The sequence below is a fragment of the Pempheris klunzingeri genome, chromosome 15 (genome assembly GCF_042242105.1).
Source record: "Pempheris klunzingeri isolate RE-2024b chromosome 15, fPemKlu1.hap1, whole genome shotgun sequence".
Lineage (NCBI taxonomy): Eukaryota > Metazoa > Chordata > Actinopteri > Acropomatiformes > Pempheridae > Pempheris > Pempheris klunzingeri.
Genome location: NC_092026.1, coordinates 1,492,934 through 1,514,464, shown reverse-complemented (window position 1 = coordinate 1,514,464; position 21,531 = coordinate 1,492,934). Strand labels below are relative to the sequence as shown.

General features: G+C 42.5%; 3 protein-coding genes across 3 annotated transcripts; 2 read left to right on the top strand and 1 right to left on the bottom strand.

Annotated features, from left to right (window-relative positions):
- Positions 1-1,547: 1,547 nt before the first annotated feature.
- LOC139214452 (cytolytic toxin-alpha-like) lies at positions 1,548-5,640 on the top strand. The gene is made up of 3 exons (XM_070845314.1): positions 1,548-1,569; positions 2,399-2,511; positions 3,382-5,640. The coding sequence occupies exons 2-3, from the start codon at positions 2,412-2,414 to the stop codon at positions 4,839-4,841; spliced, it is 1,560 nt and encodes a 519-aa protein (XP_070701415.1). The 5' UTR covers positions 1,548-1,569; positions 2,399-2,411; the 3' UTR covers positions 4,842-5,640.
- A 6,255-nt stretch (positions 5,641-11,895) lies between these two features.
- LOC139214069 (verrucotoxin subunit beta-like) lies at positions 11,896-14,927 on the top strand. The gene is made up of 2 exons (XM_070844808.1): positions 11,896-11,995; positions 13,085-14,927. Exons 1-2 carry the CDS (start codon positions 11,896-11,898, stop codon positions 14,770-14,772), a joined length of 1,788 nt encoding a protein of 595 aa, XP_070700909.1. The 3' UTR covers positions 14,773-14,927.
- Positions 14,928-16,398: 1,471 nt separating this feature from the next.
- crfb16 (cytokine receptor family member B16) lies at positions 16,399-21,440 on the bottom strand. Its single transcript, XM_070844803.1, has 6 exons — positions 21,314-21,440; positions 19,238-19,428; positions 18,703-18,827; positions 18,256-18,403; positions 17,461-17,612; positions 16,399-16,518 (listed from the first exon to the last, which is right to left on the bottom strand). Exons 1-6 carry the CDS (start codon positions 21,430-21,432, stop codon positions 16,399-16,401), a joined length of 855 nt encoding a protein of 284 aa, XP_070700904.1. The 5' UTR covers positions 21,433-21,440.
- Positions 21,441-21,531: the final 91 nt, after the last annotated feature.

Below are 21,531 nucleotides of genomic sequence, written 5' to 3'. Positions count from 1 at the left end.
TTGGTCCTTGAAAGTCAGGAAGCAGCATAAACCTCACGACTGAGTGAATGCACCAAACAGCGCACCTCTCGTGTGCACCAAACAAACAGGTTAATGTGCTTATCCGGCAAGTAAAAGTTCAGAGATTGGTGAGATCCTGGATGGAGAGGCGTGTAGAGCTCACAGGGAACTGGAGTTAAATGAACCTCGAAAAAGTCTTTGTGAGAACAACTGGCAGCAGCTGGTGTGAAGACTTCAGATTAGACTGTACAGAGCTTAACAAATGTGTTAGACCTCCACCCAGTGGAAGGTGTTTCCCTCCCCTGCCCTAAATTAACAGTATTGCTGATCACCAGAATATTTCTTTAGTTCCTGTGATGGTTAACCCTCCAGTATGTGCAGCTCTTTAATCACAATGATGTGTTTGAAATGATGTAAAAGGAATCTGGAGTAGAGGAACTGATGGACTGGACAAGTCAAAATCCAGACTTGAATCCTATCGAACAGATCTGGGATTTATTGGATTAAAAAATAGATCACACACACATTTAATCCAAAGCAAGTCTGTGGGAACAGCTGGGAACTATTTGGAGCTCAATAACAAAAGAGACGGTGGAAAAGTCCATGAATTTAGTTGTTCCAGTTTGTTATTTGCCTAATAAATAATAATACAATGTTTAAATTGAAACAAGTTTTTGACTGATTTCTAAAATATTTGTGTTTTGTCATTTTTATGACGGCTGGTCTGAGACATTTGTTAAGCTCTGTGTATAAATCACACACTGCGTGATTTTATCTACCAACTGTCAACACCAACGCCAAGACTGGAAAAGACCCGATGTGGCTGACCTGGAAAAGTCTGTATAGAAAGATGGACAACGTGCACTGTGACTGAGTTTGGCCCCTGTCCCATCCACCAACATGGAGTGGACCTATGCTGCAGGTACCCCCCAGGGGGTGATCCTGATGTTTTGGCTTCACTTTTGGGAAGTTGTCACGTCGTCCATCTTTTTTTTTACAGCCTATGGTCCCCACTTTGCCCAGATCTGAGCATACAGAGGCCTAGAAATGAGAGGTTGTACTTTTATTTGGTTTGTGATGTTGATTTTATGAATATATGGTTTTATTTGTCTCCTCGTCGTATTTTTAAATGAAGTTGTAATGATTTTTCTTCACTGCACCATGTGAACTAAGGTGAAAGCAAATTATCGTCATGCCCTCACAGAACACTTAAACAAACACAGTATATAATAGCATACAAAGGGGGCTGTTTTCACCGCAGCACCTTCTGCAGGTCACTGATCTCACATCGTTTTTGGGAAATCTCTTAGATTCTAGTCAGCGATGCCTCCACAACAAACAACGAGAAGGGCTGCTTGTGTGCCAGTCCGTCAGAAAGGGGTCGCCTTCCCCTGAGTGACCTCAGCAGGTCACCGATCTCGCATCATTCTTGGGAAAACTCTCTGGTTCTCGTCTGTGCCGCCTCCAGTTCATGAATAAAGATCAGGGGGGCGTTTCTCCCTCTGAGGATATGAAGACAGAAGCAACAGAGCTGCTTCTGAGCCGCACAGGATCACCAGCCTCTCTGCTGTAAGTACACTGCTGGCTGTTCGTCTGTCTGACATAATAACGATGCTTAAGTAGGTTTTTGTGCACACTTATATACTGTTCAAACAGCATGTTCAATTTGATTAATTAACTGAGTTTCATTAGAAGTGACATATATTTTAAAGGAACGTTTGGTACACATCCTCTTCTACTGCTCAGATGCAGCCAAAATGATTGTGTGTTATTGTTTGTGGTGATTTTTGATGACTACAGTGTTATTATACCTTCTGAGTTTTATCACAATCACAAATATTCATTGTGCTTGTTACATACAGGAAAAACTCTGTTCCTATTTTAAACCTCTCAGTATTTCACAACTTGTTATGATGACTTTTTCTGTTCATGGGTTATTACTGTGAGTGGGATTGTGCATTAAGTCCCTTTGTGTTTATAGCACAACACCTGTATATAATACAGAATACTCATTGTAATTACACGTGCAGTTTGTTAATTTGAAGTAATTAACCTAATGCTGAGTTTTTAAACCAACCAACACATTAAACCAACAAATTAAAGGTAAAGATGTGAATAGAACAAAATGCAGAAAAAGCATCAAAAGGTCTGATTTAGCAGAGTGATGCCTCACTGTCATATTTTATATGACTGTTAATTATTATTGATGCATTAACCTGAAATTTTAACAGCTTCAACAACTACTGGGTGGGTTATGCAGCGTATTTCATAAATTGATCACTTGTTTTGTACATAAGTCTCTGAATTGTCGTATAATGTAAAGAACTGTAATTAAATGCAGTTCTTGTGTAAATGTACGTTGTTATTGGACTAACATGGTGTTGTGTGTTTTGTCCAGTTCACACTGAGCGATGGATTCTGCAACCAGCAAGACGAAGACACTGGCGGCGCTCGGCCGGCCATTCAGACTCGGGATGCTGTACGACTGCCGACGGGACGCACTGATCCCTGGTGAGGATCCACAGGAATAAACGCTAAATGCATCACAACAAATAAAACTTCTAGTATTTAAAGTCATAAGCAGCAACTTGCTCTTCTTAACAGTTGTTAATACACCCACTGCACACCACCCTAGAGCTAGCTGAATATCATTTTTTACAGTGTGTTGGGTGTGAATGACATTTCTGACAAAATTAGCAAATTAAATACAAAGCTAAGGAGGTTGACAGGTGAGCTAACGTGCAGGTGAGGTTCCTCAGTTATTAAAAGAGTTACTGATCCCACTTACGCTCCATTACAACGGGGGCAGTATTTAGAAAACTACAAAGGTGTCTTATTTGCGTGTTTAGTTGTCTGAGCTGGTTTGCTGACAGGAGCCACTGGTAAGCCAAAGGATAAGGACATGTTGTGTGAAGCTAGCAGTCAGTGTTAAAACCTCCACATGCTAGCAGGACAGAGAAGAGCTCATTTTCTTCTTTTCTGCTTATTTTCATCGCTGAGCTCCATAAAATTCCAACAACCGTGTTCCATTAAACTCAGTTTGTCTGGTATCCAGTTCAGAAGTTGTACTTCTTCATTTCTTGGACCACTGAATGTCCCTGCGACATTTAAAACACCTCATAGAAGCTGGAGCTGATTAGACTAAGGACTATGAATTACACATCAGAGTTGATGTGTGTTTCCAATTTGGATCTGTTATTTCATGTGATCATCCAGTGCCAAAGACAACATGGAGACAATTATATGGAAGCAACTGATAACATTTTAACAGCTAGCTAATAGCTGACTGAATTACCACCTTAACACCATTGAAGTAACACCTGTTTAGTTGCAAATTCATAATTTTAGAGAAGTCTTAACTTACCTTGTCTTCTTTTTCAGGCATGACCTTGTGGGACCGTGACGTCCTGGCGCATCACACCAGAGAAAGACCACAGAACTACAATACATTTGACATAGTTGCATCTGAATCAATTCAGGACAAAACTTCAGTACTAAACATTGAGGCCTCACTCACGGCAAGTTTCTGTAGTGGGCTGGTTGAAGTTGGAGGATCGGCCAAATACCTGAGCGATGATAAGACGTCCAAAAACCAGGCCAGAATGACGCTGAAGTACGAAGCTACAACAAAGTTCCAGGAGCTGTCGATGGATCACCTTGGAAGAGGCAATATGAAGTATCCTTATGTCTTTGAGAAAGGAATAGCCACACATGTGGTCACAGGCATCCTTTATGGGGCACAAGCCTTCTTTGTCTTCGACCGGGAGGTGTCTGATGATGAAAAGCATCAAGATATTGAGGGCACCTTGAAGGTGATGATCAAGAAGATCCCCAGCATTGTGATTGAAGGTAGTGGTTCCCTGAAATTAGAAGACAAAGACATCAAAAAAGTTGAGAAATTCTCCTGCAAATTCCACGGAGACTTTTTGCTTCACGAAACTCCGACAACCTTTCAGGAAGCTGTGGGAGTCTACAAAAGTCTGCCAACACTGCTGGGAGCCAAAGGAGAGAACGCCGTACCAATGAAGGTCTGGCTGTTGCCACTGATACAGTTGGATTCTACTGCCGCTAAACTGGTACGTGAGATAAGTGCTGCATTCATTCAAGACGCACAGAATGTCCTGGAGGACTTCAGTGAGCTGGAAATGAGGTGCAATGATGCACTGAGAACCGCCGCTGCACAGGAGTTCTCACAGATCAGCAGAAAGATTAAAACCTTTAAAGAAATGTGCTCTGAGTTCAAGGTGGAATTCCAACGAGACTTGGCAAAGGTACTTCCATCAATCCGAGGAGGAGGACAAGAGGAGGCTGTTCTCGGAGAGATCCTGAAGAAGAGACATTCTTCTCCGTTCAACAACACGAGCCTGAACGAGTGGATGGACTGGAAAGAGAGAGAAATCTACACAGTGATGTTTTACACCAACATGTTGAAAAACACCAAGGCCGTCCCGTCTCACACGGCCCTGTGCAAGGAAGTTCTCAGTGGAGGGGATGCAGTTTGCTTTGTTTTCACCTCACTGGGAAGTCCTGAACCGTTCCTCTCAGCTCTATCAGACTATCTGAAACAAACACCCAAACTAGACAACCCTCAAGATCCACATGCTCAGGATGCAGAGAAGGACCAATGGTTCGCCTCAAAAGAAGTCGGAGATGCGATGGTGCACAAGGCAAAGCTCTTCAGTGATTTTGCAGAGGCCAACAAGGAGAACAAGACCACAAAGTTCCTGACGGTGGGACTAACAAATGAGACCCAGAAAGGTTCAAGCATCTGCATCTATAAAAACGGCTTTTCTGTCAATGACAACTTTGAGCCGCCTTCAAAGCCGACAGCGTCACACTGAAGATTTCTCCACCCAAATTTGGAGCAGAGAACATCACCTCCTACTCTGTTAAGTACGCTGTCAGTGGAGAGGATGAATGGGAACCGAGCACAGCATCAAACACTGGACCAGAGGTCACAATGAGCAACCTGATTCCTGACAAAGAGTACAAGTTCAGATGCAGAGTCGGAGTCTCACCGGCCAATGAACTCACCTTTCACACCTGAGAACAGAGCAAACAGCTGAAACAGCCTTCAGTCTCACTTCTTCGTCTGTTTTAGGGTTCAAATCAGAGCTAGAAGCTTTTGTCTTCATTATTTTTGGGAAAACTGAATCATTACTGATTGTGATTTCGTCAGCCTTTCTCGTTGGTTTGAATGTTTGCTTGAAACTAAAACTGCAGAATCATATAGTTTTTAAACTTGTCCTGATGAACTAGTTAATTTTCGTAGACCGCCACATGATCATATGTGTGTTTGATGATAATCATCTGTGTGTTGTAACAGTTTGAAACCTTTGGAGGTATTCAGTGCATAGTTACTGTTACTGATTTTATTAAACTGCGTTTGAAAACATGATTGTTTAGCACTGTAATAGGCCATATATTGATTATGGAGGTGAGCTATGGTTTATTTACCATATTGCTATTGATCAACTAGTAATGATAAGGTCTGCGTTGTGATTGTAAAATAGATTAAATGCATTTATTTTGCTGTTTATTGTTGTTGTTTCCACTCTTGTAGACACACACACACACACACACACACACAAATATGTTGCTGTTCACCTTCCTGCAATAAAGTCCTTTGATTTCATCGTCCTCATTGACCCGAGTCACATTCATATCCGCTTGCCTGTCCAGAGGCCTGTAGCTTTTATGAAGAGGTAAAGTCAGAAATGCTGCGTTTTCCCCTCTGCTACTGAATAAATATTTCATAAATCTTTTTTGGTATTTATAAAGACTTAAATGAACATAAATAATGTTGCATGGTGCTTTTCTGGGTCCTCTGCTGAAAGATGGAGAGATGATTAAATGATCAAGTTTAGATAAAAATCGATTTCTAATTACCTCCTTTTGTTATCGGCCTGCACCCTGGCTCCAACATTTACCCTATTAACCCCACGTTTACACTGCAGGCATACAAGGCTAGACAATAACTACTGTCCAGTAATATTATCATAATTAAATTATAAACTATATAATAATAATAATGATAGAATACAATTATATTTATTATCAATGATATTCTTAGAGTTAATATTATTCAGATTATAATGATATTACTGGCATTATAATGAAGCTTAGCGTGAGTCCAACCAGGCAGCCTGACCAGTCAGAGTTACTCTCACTCCTCTAACTCATCAGCTGATCGTGGTCGTTTACACTCTTGCACTTAAACCATTCAGATACTCGCTCTAACCCTCATGAGCCAGTCGTCTCATAGCTGCTCCTCATCGTCCACTTCTCAGCGTCATCTTCACCACCAGTGTCTCCACTCCATCTTATCATTTACCCCCCATACGGGTTTGTGTATTCTTCACATTTTGATGTTCTGTCATGCATTTGTCAATAAATCCTCTTTATCGCTCTTCTAGTGACATAACTCTCCCATATTATGCAAAATCCACTTTATTTTTTTTATAACAATGTCTTTATTGATTTCTTACATGAAAATCACTGTAAGAACTGTATGCCAACATTTCGTGTCCCAGGTTTGTAGGCAAAGAATTTGCTTACATATTGCACACATTTTGATAAAAATTGAAATAAAACCAGAATGGACAATAGAGTAAGCCAAGTCTATTGAATACGGCTGTCTCGCTCTAACCCAAATAATCTAATCTGAATTGGCCTCCCATAAGCAGTGGCCTCACTGCCGGAACAATCTCCCCTCTGAGTTCACTGCAGCTGGGATGCTCGTCCCCATCCCACCCCCAGCCACCTGGTGCTTGTTGGCTTGTCTGGGACCAGACCAGGGACGTCTCCATGGCAACCGCCATGAATGAACTGAGGCGGGTTTTGGGAACCGATGAGCAAACACATGAGGACTTACTCCTGCCCTACAGCCAACGCCTTCGCCAGCTTTCACCCCTCCAGCACGAGGGGCGTAGTCCAAGGGTTCGCCTACCGGGGCTGTAACCAGCGGCCTGCCTCCTGCGGTGCTGGAATATCTCCATCTAGTGTCCATCAACATCACACCCAAAAACATTAAACATTTTTTCACATGCACACAAGAGTCAGCAGACTGGAGCTGATTAACGCTGCGATGCCTCCTGCTGGCACAAAGGTCACCTGCATATTATAATATTATAACGTCTCACCTAGACAGATTATACACAGTAGAAGTTTAATGATTAAAACCAATCTGATGGAATCCAAAGATATGTTGCATAGTTTAAAAAACAGGTATTGAAATATCAATGAATATTCTGCTTTGGTATTGATACAGAAATAATTAAAAACCTTCACTTCACGTTCCTCCTGACCTCCGTTTCCAAATCAAACCCACAGGGCAGCTTGTCCTCTGTGACACTTCCACAGAAACGTTTTCACTTCTCCTCTGACGGTGATGAAACCTTATTTCAAAAACTTATTTGGAAATTTGACGAAATCCCAAAGTTTGTCGGGTCAAGCAACAGATGGACTGATTACAGTGGTGAAACTCTGCTGACACTAATGAAATAAACATATATTTCTGCTAATTCAGCTGGCTGTATCTGACCTTGAGGGCACCACGAACCAGAGATAGAAAGTGTAAAGGTCCCACTTTATGCTAAAGGCACTTTTTAATGACTTTTCAACACATGAGAGAAATAATGTGTCTTTTGAACACTGAGCCCTGTGAAGCTTTTAAGAGGTCGTGCACACTTCCAGGTGTTTTCTAAGCTGTGAACTAAATGAAACGATGTGCTGTAATGATGTTTGACTCACTGCTGTAACTGTGTGGAGAATAAATGTATAACCGAAGGTCATTTCGGTTTTATCGAGTGCAGGTCTGAACAGGTCGGCCCCTGTCGCAGGTAAAGGTCCCACATTCTGCTCATTTAAAGGCCCCACTTGAGTTCAGAGGTCCCACTGCAACAGGTTTACATGGTGTGGTGCTCAAAAACCATGTGAGAGACACACAGAGAGGGTCGTCCACCTATAGGTTTGATCTCAGCTCCTCCGGTCTGCACGTCGAAGTGATTCCTTCTGCGTGGAGGGTTAAGTGGCACAGTGGAAAAGAGCTTTGGGCGGTCGAAAAAACGAGAAAGTCGCCACACAAGAACAGTCTGTTTACCGTTTATCCTTCACCTACATCTTCAGGTTACAGGGAGGAAAGAACAACGGTGGACAGCGAGGTGGATTCAGGTTCACCTCCAGTGGGTGGAGACAGTCGGCCTGGCGAGGGGGTGAAGAGGTCACATGATCAACAGATCAAGTCAAATCTAACACACGTTTACTGAAAGCTGGAGCTTTGTTCATAGTGTGGTGGCCAGTAGACACACGTGTAGATTTGTGTTACACATATTTATGGTAAAAAGGGCATTTAGCATAATATGGGACCCATAAAGGACTGCTTGGGGGGGTCAGGGTCCCTGAACAGGCTCATGAAGAAGGACAGTTCTGTCCTGGGTGGTGGTGGGAGAGAGGAGGACGATGGCAAAGCTATCATCCGTTAGACAGAACACCCCCCCCCCACCCCCCCAGCTCCCAGTGGACCTCACTGCTCCTCAATGCTCCTCAATGCTCCCAGTGGACCTCACTGCTCCTCACTGCTCCTCAATGCTCCCAGTGGACCTCACTGCTCCTCACTGCTCCTCACTGCTCCCAGTGGACCTCACTGCTCCCAGTGGACCTCACTGCTCCTCAATGCTCCTCACTGCTCCCAGTGGACCTCACTGCTCCTCACTGCTCCTCACTGCTCCCAGTGGACCTCACTGCTCCCAGTGGACCTCACTGCTCCTCACTGCTCCTCACTGCTCCTCACTGCTCCTCACTGCTCCCAGTGGACCTCACTGCTCCTCACTGCTCCCAGTGGACCTCACTGCTCCCAGTGGACCTCACTGCTCCTCACTGCTCCTCACTGCTCCCAGTAGTCTACTAGTTTATCATTTATTGTTTTACTGATGTTCTTTTTTTGCTGCCCAGTTTTTCTGCTGCGTCACTGTAAATTTCCCCGCTGTGGGATTAATACAGGAATATTTAATCTAATCTAATCTAATCTAATCTAATCTAGTACAACATTACACCTTAAAAACAAAGAATCAGTACGCTGAGCATCACTGTTATGTAAAACTACTGTAAAACCATTTTCTCTGTGTTTGAAAGATCATTATTATACATTATTAATAATAAACCAGGAGAAAATCATGACCTTCACAGAACAAACTAGTGGACTCACTGTTTCCCGCCAGCTGTATGTAAACTTATGGCAGCTTTTTTTGGACCCCCTGCGCCCTCAGCAGGTCACTGATCTCACATCAACTCTGGTTCTCGTGTGTGCCGCCTCCAGTTCATGAATAAAGATCAGGGGGGCGTTTCTCCCTCTGAGGATATGAAGACAGAAGCAACAGAGCTGCTTCTGGGGACAACACGTCTTCTAGCGTAAGTACACGAAAGCTGCTGTTTTTTCCAGTTTGGATGTTTTATTGTGTGAATATTTTCACAAGTTAAATCCCTAAAACCTCCACTGTGTTCAGGTGGAGGCAGAAACCTGTAACAGCTTTTAAATGACTTCAGTGTTTTCTTTCTGTCCTAGATTTATAATAATTATCATCATATAATAATAATCTATTGTACATACCGTTGTTAAAGAGTTCGATATTGTTTATATTGCTTATACTGTCCTGTTCTTTTCCTATTGCTGTAGTTCATTTCTATTTTTCTCCTCACTGTACAGAGAGTCAAGTTTCACCGAGTCAAATTCCTTGTTTGCCTGTTCAAACTTGGCCAATAAAGTTGATTTGATTTGATAAACCTTATTTAATGTTCAGACATGTAAGTCAGAAGAAAGCAAGTCACTATGATGTGTGTTACATTTGCATTAGATTATCTCTGTGCATATTTTCAGATGTTTTTTCATGGACAAAGTGAGTTCTCTGTGTGTGTTTGTACCACTGACTCTTTTCCAAGTATATCAATTATTTTTTGTATTGGCATCATTAATAATAATAATAATAATTAAATTTGAGCAAACAAAAGTTCATTCTGTGCTGAATATATTTAGTTATCATCTTTACACCTTTACAGTAACCTCTCAGTTACTCAGTTTTACTTATTTACCTTTTGCATCAATTGTCGACAAAATGTAATTTATGGAATCTGCAAAAATCCTTTCTCAGAGCTTAAACTGTGCCCTCAAAGCTGAGGCCCAGATGTGATTTATAGTATAATTTTGAACATCCTTGTGACCGACTGCAGACCATCTGTTCTGTGAAGCCGTCTGCGCTTCAGATTCAGATTTATTTATCCCCAAGGGGCAATTCATTTGTTGCTCTGCCGGCACACACACCCACACACACACACACACTAGACAATCAATAATTAATAATTGAGTGGAGGAAAGCTTATTAAGGACATGGATCAGTAGGAGGGACTTCAGCATGAAGACAAGAGCAGCAATAAAACATAACATATCATATCAAAGTTTTTTTAGAATAAAGTCTGTGTTCAGCTAAAACAACAGCTTCCTCTATTTTGGACTCTGTGATGACGCCAAAGAATCAGACAAATCAGAATCAGAATCAGAATCAGAATCAACTTTATTGGCCAAGTTTGTACAAGCAAACAAGGAATCTGACTCGTCTCTCTGTGTACAGTAAGAAAATTAGAATAAACTACAACAACAAGAACAAGAACAGAACAATATAAGTACTCATAACAACAGTATGTACAGTGGAGGTAGGTGTGCTGCATTTATGTAAAGTAGTACAAAGTGAAGCTGATTTCACTGTGAAAACTCTAAACATTACATCTAATTAGTTTAAAACAGAACAACACAAACAGCACAAGGAGCTCATACAGCCACACTTTAGATAATCAGACCATCATAACCAGTAAATGTTACTGACATCATTATTTTGGCACGACAACCTTCATCAGTCGCAGGTTGCTGTCCGTTACAACACCTGATAGTTCACCTGTAAACTAACATATTTGTCATGATCCTGTATTTTGTTAAGTTCAGCTTTTTGTCTCGACTCATGTTGTCTTGTCATTTCCTGTTTTATTTTGTAGCAACCCTGTTTTCCCCTCGTTTTACTTCCTGCCGTCTGTGATTGTCTGGCCCCTCCCTGATTGTTTCCACCTGTTCCCATCACCTGGTGTATTTATTGTCTGCGTCTCCCTTTGTCCTGTGCCACTTCGTCACGTCCAGTGTCGTGTCTTTCTGTGCTGTCTTGTTCTTGAATTTGATTGTTGGAGTACCGTTCTTGAGATTAGTCTAGCTTCGTTTTCTTTCAGTTGATCCTTTGTGTTGTGTTTCTAGTTTTGCCTTTTGGCCTGAATATTTCTGTTCTTAGTGTTTTGATTTTGTTTTGTCTGTTCGCTCCTGTTTTTTCGTCTTTTGCTAGTTTAGCCTTAGTGTTTTGCCATTGTCCCTGTTTTTTCCCTGCCTTATTAAATAAAGTGTTGTCGTGACAATATTCTGTCGTTTTCAGCATTTTCTGTGGCATCACATCAGATTATAAAACCATCCCTCTACCAGCTCTACACGACGCTCGGTGAGTACTGATATTTTCTCCCCTAATACAAACACTGACGGCGCTAAAGTTTGTTCTGTTTTTCTGTGGGTTCCTCTTTTGTCTCTGTTTTTTGGAGTAAGACCTTCCCAGGAATCAGCAGGCAGCACTGAAAACACTTTAGTGAATCCAAGTTGGAAAACATCATAAAAAAAGTGAGAAAGGTTGAAGCTAAGCGGCGTTTAGCACTGAAGGTTCCAGCTTCAAATCCCAATGTCCAGACCCACCCTGAAGGATAAGCGGTGTAGACAACGAACGGACGGATGGTTTAAGATAAGAAATGAAACTGTCCTCTCACTCTCATGGTGACTAAAGGGCTGTCGTGTGTTTTCTCTGATTAAGAGACGGAGCGATGGACCCAAAAAACAGAAACACGACGACAGTGGCGGCGCTCGGTCGGCCGTTCACTCTCGGGAAGCTGTACGACTGCCGCCATCACGCGCTCATCCCAGGTAGGTGCAAAATGTACCTATGTAGATGTTTATGAATCAAACATATCAATCGGAGACAGATAATAAAGTGATATTTATCCAGCAGGACTTGAACAACATCTTGTGGTTTTCATACAGACTTTTAGAGGTTTCTGTTTCTCGTACAGCAAATTCTGTCAAAAATAATGTAAAGTGTTCTTTGATACTTTAGCAAAAGGCTGCAGTTACATTTATCATTTAGTGTAACTGCTGTTTTATTATCTGCATGAGTCATGTCATTTGTTCACCTTCTCAAAGGCCAATTTCATAAGTGAGAATTGATCTAAGTTGCACCACCTCATTTCACTTTAGGACAAGATGTAGTGTTACTCTTATTTTGGAGATAAAAGTTTGCGTGCTCTTCCTGTTGGGCTGCTGCAGCATGAGTGAGATGATTTGGAAAACACAGGAGAAGAAACCCGCGAGCATGGATGTGTTGCACGCTCACACGCTAATCGTAACGGACTTTGGTTTAATGTAAATAGACGTTGATGATATGAAGACTATTCTCTTGCAGCCAACGAGATATTTGTTTTAATTGTTTGTATTTTACTTTATGGAATTACACTTGCTGTTTTCATGTTAAGCTAACAGTCTATATTTTGTTAATGCTGTGTGTGTTTAGTTTTCACAGTGAATTTGGAGAGAAGCCAAATAAACCAGTAGCAGGAAGTCACTTGTCTCTGCGTGTGATTCGAGGGAATTATAATTAGTTCATTCAATGTCAAGTTAATGGCATCAACAGCTGATGAGAGTAAAACAAATGTAATTGATCCAACACCAGAAATAATTAGTTTCTTTGGACTGTTTTACACGGACATCACATGGTGTCTCATCACACCAACAATCTCCATCATCAGTACATGTATTTACTGTGTGTTGAAAATCGATGGAATTACAGGCGAAAAAACAAGTTTTATATTAACAATAATGACATTCTGAGCAGCCCAATTTATCCTGAAAACAGTGAGATACTTAATGGTATTAACCTGTAAATAAAGGTCATTAATACAGTAACACAAACAGGTGAAAGGTTAAAGAAACCAAACTTAATTTTCTCTCTTTTTGCAGGCATGTCACTGTGGGACCGCGACGATCTGACACATCATGTAGTAGAAAAAACCCAGAAGTACAATGACGTTCAGATATTTGCATCAGAATCAATTTCAGAAAAATCTTCAGCACTTAGTATCGGGGTGTCCCTGAAGGCAAGTATCGTCTTTGGACTGATAAATCTTTCAGGATCGGCCAAATACCTCAACAGCAAGAAGACGTCCAGAAACCAGGCCAGAGTGACGATGAAGTACGAAGCTACAACAAAGTTCCAGGAGCTGTCGATGGATCATCTTGGAAGAGGCAATGTGAAGTATCCTTATGTTTTTGAGGAAGGAATAGCTACACATGTGGTCACAGGCATCCTTTATGGGGCACAAGCCTTCTTTGTCTTTGACCGGGAGGTGTCTGAAGACGAAAGTTACGAAGAGTATGAGAACAACTTTAGTGGGATTCTCAAGAAGGCCTCCAACATGGTGATGAACCTTAAGGATTCCTTGAAAATGAACGCCACAGACACCAAAACAGTTGAGAAATTCTCCTGCACATTCCTCGGGGACTTTTCCCTTAAACAAACCCCAACGTCTTTTCAAGACGCCATAGAAGTCTACCAAAACCTGCCAAAGTTATTGGGAGCCAACGGCGAAAATGCTATACCGTTGAAGGTCTGGTTGATGCCTTTGACACGATTTCATTCTTTTGCCTATAAGCTTGTGCGTGAGATAAGTGCTGTGGTAGTAGACAAATCGCAGACTGTCCTGGAGGACTTCGGTGAGCTGGAAATCAGGTGCAATGATGCACTGAGAAGCACCGCCGAGCAGTTCCCACAGATCAGCAGAAAGATTAAAACCTTTAAAGAATTGTTATCCAAATTTAAGCTGACTTTCCAACAAAACATGGGAATGACACTTCCATTGATCCACGGAAGACAGAGACAGGAGATTATACTCAAAATGAGTATAATCTCTCCTTTTAACAGCAAAAGCCTGAACGAGTGGATGGACTGGAAAGAGAGAGAAATCTGCATCGTAAAAGCTTTGACCAACCTGATGAAAAACACCAAGGTCGTCCCGTCTCACACGGCCCTGTACAAGGAAGTTCTCAGTGCCGAGGATGCAGTTTGCTTTGTTTTCACCTCACTGGGAAGTCCTGAACCGTTCCTCTCAGCTCTATCAGACTATCTGAAACAAACACCCAAACCAGATCCACATGCTCAGGATGCAGAGAAGGACCAATGGTTCGCCTCAAAAGAAGTCGGAGATGCGATGGTGCACAAGGCAAAGCTCTTCGGTGATTTTGCAGAGGCCAACAAGGAGAACAAGACCACAAAGTTCCTGACGGTGGGACTAACAAATGAGACCCAGAAAGGTTCAAGCATCTGCATCTATAAAGACGGCTTTTCTGTCAATGACAACTTTGAGCCGCCTTCAAAGCCTGAATCAGTCACAGCGAGTGACGTAACCAACGACAGCGTCACACTGAAGATTTCTCCACCCAAATTTGGAGCAGAGAACATCACCTCCTACTCTGTTAAGTACGCTGTCAGTGGAGAGGATGAATGGAAAGAGCAGACAACATCAAACACTGAACAAGAGGTCACAGTAAGCGACCTGATTCCTGACACAGAGTACAAGTTCAGAGTCCGAGCAGTGACTGCAGTTGGATTCTCGCCGGCCGCTGAAGTCAGTGTCCAGACTTCGACCTGATGGAGAGAACAGAGCAAACAGCTGAAACAGTCTTCGTCTGTTTTAGGGTTCAAATCAGAGCTAAAAGCTTGTGTGTTTATGTTTTTTCCACTACTGAGGTACTAAATGCACACATGTGAACAAATGATCATGTAAATATACAACCATCATCATAAAGGAGGAATGTTTCCACGATTCTGTTTCTATGGATCTTGAATCTTTGTGACTGATTTGATTTGACTGATGAACTGATCATGAATCTAAAGATCCTCTGTCTTGCCTGTTATGTATTCATTTGTTTTTCAGTTTGTGACCACAATCAAAGATGCTGCTGCTTTTCTTCCTGTAATGAAATCACAAGAGACACCTTTCTCATAATTACAACATAAGACGGTTTCTTTTCTCATAACCGCAACATCTTATTCATAGTGATGATAAAATAAAATGGAAACTCATAAACTGTGTCCGTAAAATTATGATTATTATAGTTTTACATAATATATGTTATCACACAGTATAATGCTAAAGAGTCGTGATGATCTGAGTTCAGTAGTTTTGGTGAAAGCTCTCAAAATTGTTGGTTTAAACATGTTGAATTTATTCACATCACCATTTCAGCAACACACACACACACACACACACACAGGTTCAATCACCTTCAACAGGAAGTGACCACCTGTGTGACCGCCGCCCTGATTGTTTCCACCTGTGCTCGCTCACTTTGCGTCCCTTCACACCGTTGATCCTCCATGTGACCAACCAACAACATCACATTCAAAACATCCAACATGGCGGATCATTGGATTGTCTTTTAAAGAACTTAGAACAAAAAGGACAAAAGAACAAAACAATGATTTTGAAGCCAGCGTGAGGAGATGAAGAGCTGCTGATCCACCATAGTCATTATCCTCTAAAGAGTGTTTATCATGTCTAATTATACGGTCTTTTATGACCTTGATGCTTGCAATTACAAAAAAATCCAATTTAAAAGCCATTTTACAATTACGTTTTGCTATTTTAACTTACAATTTAAATGTTGTTCATCATGCAATGACAGAATAAACAACAGAATAAAGATCTGAATCACTTGTCAAATGACATTTTTGATCACTTTTATTTTTAGACTGGTGAAATGAACTATTTTCTGTAAAACTCCTCAAATTAAATGGCAAAATAAGTTGTTTGTAACTCGTCTGGTTTTCTGTCACAAATGTCTGCTGGAAAAACAACACAGTGGTTAAGATTTGGTTTGTTTGGCTTTGGTTAAATAGCCACGTGGTTGCGGTTTGCGAACAAACGTAGGCGAACCAACGATCAGCGTCAGCAGCACTGACCTGTGTTACAGCTGGAAACTTAAAACGTCCACCAACTTCCTCTTTTGCTCCAAGTGGACGAGAACCAGGTCCCTACGGCCTCTTTGGCACTTAAACGTGAACAAAAGTCTTCAAGTGGAGTCGGTCATCGTCATTAAACCGGGGATCACCGGAGGCTGGAGGCCGTCAAACATTCCTCTGTGATCAGCTCCATCTCTGTTCTGGTTCCTCCTGGTTCTTCTCTTGGTTCCAGTTTTTGCCCCGAGATCTGAAAGCTCAGCGGCTCTTTCTTGAAACATTTACACACTCCACAAAATCCACAACGGATGGAAGCTCAGGAGAACTCTGGTGCTCCAGGTGAGCCGTGACTCTCGACACTCGGCACCACGTGGATCCGCTCACAAAGCACCTCCTCCTCAGGGCCCATCGGGATCTGAACGTCCCAGTCGGGTTTCTGCAGCGGTGGACAGATTTCATTCAAACATTCATCGCACACTTAATCTGTCTCAAGAATACATTTATGATGCAGGATCTCATGCCTGCTTCAAAAATATGAAATATACCTTTTATTTAAGAATTTTATCATAAGAACCAAAAAATAACTACAAGGAAAATATTCAAATCTGCAAGTACAACCACCATAATGTTTTTCTGGATATACAGAGCTTAACAAATGTATTAGACCTCCACCCAGTGTCAGGTGTTTGCCTCCGCTGCCCTAAATTAACAGTATTATTTCTTTAGTTCCTGTGATGGTTAACCCTCCAGTATGTGCAGCTCTTTAATCACAATGATGGATTTGAAATGATGTAAAAGGAATCTGGAGTAGAGGAACTGATGGACTGGACAAGTCAGAGTCCAGACTTGAATCCTATCGAACAGATCTGGGATTTATTGAATTAAAAAATAGATCACACACACATTTAATCCAAAGCAAGTCTGAGGGAACAGCTGGGAACTATTTGGAGCTCAATAACAACAACAGACGGTGGAAAGGAGGAATCAGGGATTTCTGGTTAAAATCTGTGAATTAGGACTATTTAGTTGTTCCACTTTGTTATTTGCCTAATAAATAAAAATACAATGTTTAATTTGAAACAAGTTTTTGACAGATTTCTAAAATATTTGTGTCTTCTCCTTTTTATGACGGCTGGTCTCAGACATTTGTTAAGCTCTGTACGTCCCAAGAATATTATTTGTCTGTTTAGTAGCACCACACCATTCACTTTGCCTTTGACACGACTGCTGTCACGCACACGTGGGCTAATTATGTCGTAATCGTTATGTATTTTGTATTTCTAAAATGTAAAGAATGACTTTTGTGCACATTTCGAGTGCTGTTAGTTTGTAGGATCTTGTATTATGGAAGTGTATATTTCTGTGTGGTGGCGCTGACCAGTGAGTGGGGCAGCGGCTCTTTACGGAAATACGCTTGGCAGGCGTCTGCGGGGCAGCGAACGGTCGACCAGAACGCGGCGAACAGGAGACCCGCCATGACGATGACGGTCACGGTCACGGTCGTCGGCTTCTTCCAAGCGACGTCTGGACCTGCAGATGAACGATGAAGAAAGGTTCTGCTTCAATAGTTATCACAGCAATAACAACACATTTTAGTCATAGAGCACTTTTCTTGAAACTCAAAGACAAACACTTATTTAAGAAAAACACAGACACTGATTTCACAATAAAAGCAGACAAGAAACCAGCATTTCTTTTTGGAGCCAAGTCTTAAGTGTTCTTTAATTTTCAAAACACTTCCACTTTGAGAGCAAATAATAAATAAATGTCATGACTTCTTAACCATTTTCTGACAAAAAGGAAACAGGACATTTTAATTTAATTTGATAAACTCTGTATTTGTGGCCAGCGTGTTGCTGACATCACACCAGGACCTGTCGTTCCACCTGAGGACAGGTGAGCTACCATCACCAGTTTGTAGTTCATTTTCGGGTTAACGTGGAGGAAAGTGGGGACATTTTAGCAAAATGAGAAAGTCATACTCTTTATAATGCATGAATATATTAAGGATTTGTGCCAGAATGTCAAGAGTGAGAACATTTAGGAAAAAGTCTTCAAAGTCATAAATTGAAAGCCGTTTTAGAAAGTGGTGACATTCCTGTACAGTGCTGACATTTTGGAAAGTAAGAGCACTGAGTGTGAGGTGTTTCTGGGACATGTAGAGAACTCGTACCTGTGATGGACACACACTGGGTGTCGGTGCTTCTGCTGTGGAGCTGTGAGTCCAGGACGGTCTGAGCTCTGACGCAGTACACCGCTCCCTCCTGCAGGGCGGCGACATGCAGCGCCCCCTGGTCGGCTGGCATCGAGTACACAGCAGCCTGAAGGCGACGCAGACACAAGTTTAACAAGTCTGTTCTTTAAGAATTCAATTTCTTTATTTTTAACTAAATTGTGCTGCAGGTGAACTCATTTCATCAAAGGAGGAAGAGATTATAGGAGGATGCAAGTAAATGGACGAAGGGGGGAAAAGACGAGATGAAAGAAGGGTATAGAAGAAGAAATAGGGAGTATGTATTAGGACGGGGGCATTAAGGATGGAGGAGAGAACGAAGGGGAGGAAGAGGAAGAAAGACAGGATGTGACAGAAGGGTGGGACAAGAAGCTTGTGACCTCTGACCTGCTGCTCGTCGCCTCTCTTCCACACGGCCACGCTGATGGCAGCCGTCAGAGGAAGGTTGTTGAAGGACACCTGGAGGCCGTCGCTCACCGCCGCCAACGTCATCTCGGGCACGACGAGGACCGCTGCCAGCACGAGATTTCAAAACTATGAGGACGTTTTTTAGTTCAAAGACAGATCGCCTCCACTCTCACTGTGTTGTTCCTCACGTTCTGCACAACGTGTGGAGGAAATATGTCTGGGCAGCTCTGGAAAGACGGCGAGTGAATCATTATGTGGCGTTAACTTTTTAAGGACTTTACCGTAGTTGTGTCAAAGTCCGTTTCACCCTGCGCCCGACCTCATCCCCGCCCGGTTATTTCTCCATAAGGCCCAACAATGCCAGGACCCCAACCGTGTCCCATTGGACTAAAAGGCCGTTATCTAACCCACCAACAACAGTAGAGCCAACGGCACGTTCTTTGGTTTATGTGCTGCTTCTGTTATCAATAAAAAGACAGAGGAAACCTTCCCGACATTAAACTTTGCTCCTTACTGTCTCTGCGGTTGAAGGGCCGGCTGAGTTTGGTCCAGGCCGACAGCTCAGGGCCGCACCGCCCTCTGACGTGGATGTTGTAGTCGGAGTCGGAGCCCAGGTCAAAGGTCAGGTCGCAGTGAGTGTGAGGAGTGTGCTGGCAGTCAGGAGCGTCCACCCAGCTGCCGTTCAGGACCATCAGCTCAAACTCCCTGCAGGGCCGAGAGACGCACAATAATCTTTGTTAGGAGCGTCTCGTGTTTGTTCGGGCGTCTCGTCACACGACAGCAGAAGGTTGTTTGAGCTCTGAAATACAAAACTACTTTCATATTTACATGCAGGTGCTGCTGCTGATGTGGTTATCAGGTCGGAGCCCATAAAACATCAAAGGCATCTGAGTTGTCAGTTGTTTTGTTTGAGGACACACACACACACACACACACACACACACACACACACACACACACACACACACACACACACACACACACACACACTGCTACTGTACATGCCGGTGGTTCACAGTGGTGTTTTTCTTCTGTTGGCTGCAGCTCCGTGGAATGAATTCAGATGTAAACATGAGTCAGTGCTCGGTCTGCTGTGGGTGGGGCCGACTTGTCAGGCCACATTTCTCCCAGTTTACTGTTGTAGATCCACCATCGGAGGATTTATGGTGTTTGTCCCTTCGCCTCTCCTCTCCGTAGCTCCACCCAGGTCTTCTCCACCTGACCTGGGGGGGGGCTCTGGGTGTGGGCTGCTTTTTTTTTGATTTAGTGTCTTTATCTTTTGACTGTTATTGACTAAATTGAGTGAAATTATGTGTCAGTGGGGGCGTGTTGTTCGCCCCATCAGGCCGACCAGCTGTGTGGTGGAAACACAGGTGTCTACATATGAAGGAAGGGATCTCTGTCCGTCTGTCCGTCTGTCTGTCTGTCTGTCCGTCTGTCTGTCCGTCCGTCTGTGTGTCTGTCTGTCTGTCTGTCTGACAGCTTTCATCCCAGCACCTTCACACGTTGGGGTTGTGTTGCTGACGGCCGAAGGGAGTTCGGTGTCACATATGAAGTCGATTGGACGAGCGAAAGCACTTTTAGGGGCCCGGACACGGTGAACAGGTGAATTATTCAAACCTGGACACGGTTATTTAACCTTCTAGTGTCCCAGAGTTTCCAAATATGTCAGTGTGAGTTCATCAGTGAATGCAGAAGAATATTCCCCATGATAAAATTATGCTGGATGATTAGATGATGAGACAGAGGGAGGAAACGGGTTGAACCAGCATGACGAAGAATTAAATAAACTTAAGATGAGTGTCTTTAAGCACTCAGCTGATTCAGTCTTCTGGTCTGTGACTGACAGCTGAGATAACTCAGACTCTGAGTGTCACCGACAACAGACACACCTGCTTTCGTCCATCCGGACAGGTGTGTCTTTTCCCTCTCACACTGACCTGCAGGTATCAGCTGCACCGTCGCAGTCAGCAAAGTTTATTTATTCTACTTACTGCAGATACATCAGGAAAGCTAAGTGTTTTATTTAAAATCACTTCTTCCAGCCTCTCCAGTGTGAGCGCTGTCTTGTTTTCTCAGTCCCTCGTGATATTTAAATGAATATCTTAACATTTCAGGCTGTCAAACAAATCAGCAAAGACATTTGACTGTGTGAACTTTGTCCACTCATGTTTTTCTTATATTTTCATAAAGCAAATAATGAATGAATGAATAGAGAAAATGATTTTTAGTTTAACCTGTAAAATGCAAATACTCACATATGTGTCCAGTGTTTGTCGTGTCCAGACATCATTTCTTACTTTTCATCTTTTGTAAACTTGTGATAAAATACTGTCTTGGCGGTGCATTCAATGTCACATGTGAATTAAAGGATCATGTTGGTGTTGTTCTACATTCTCCTTTTTTATCAGCACCAACAGCCTTTCAGTGCTGTCTGACTTCCTGTCTGTGGCTCATTGGATGTTAATCTTATATATTGTTTTATATTCCTAAAAAAAACCTGCTCACTGTTGTTCTAACAGGAGGAAATGGTGCATTTATTAACCCTCAGTAAAAATAAATAAATAAATAGATAAAGTGTGTAACTGACCCCTGAAACTGCACAGAGTAGAGGACTGCGGCGTCACAGGGCGCCTGCAGAGGACGCCACCTCAGCACGTGCTTCATGTTGACCGACTCCATGGAGACACAGCTGGGAGGAGGCAGCATCCAAGCGCCTGTGGGCACGATGGCAGTTATTCATTTCTATCATTCATGCTGTCTTAGGCTACATTCTTTGGATTGTTTTTGCTTCATGTCATTCGGTTT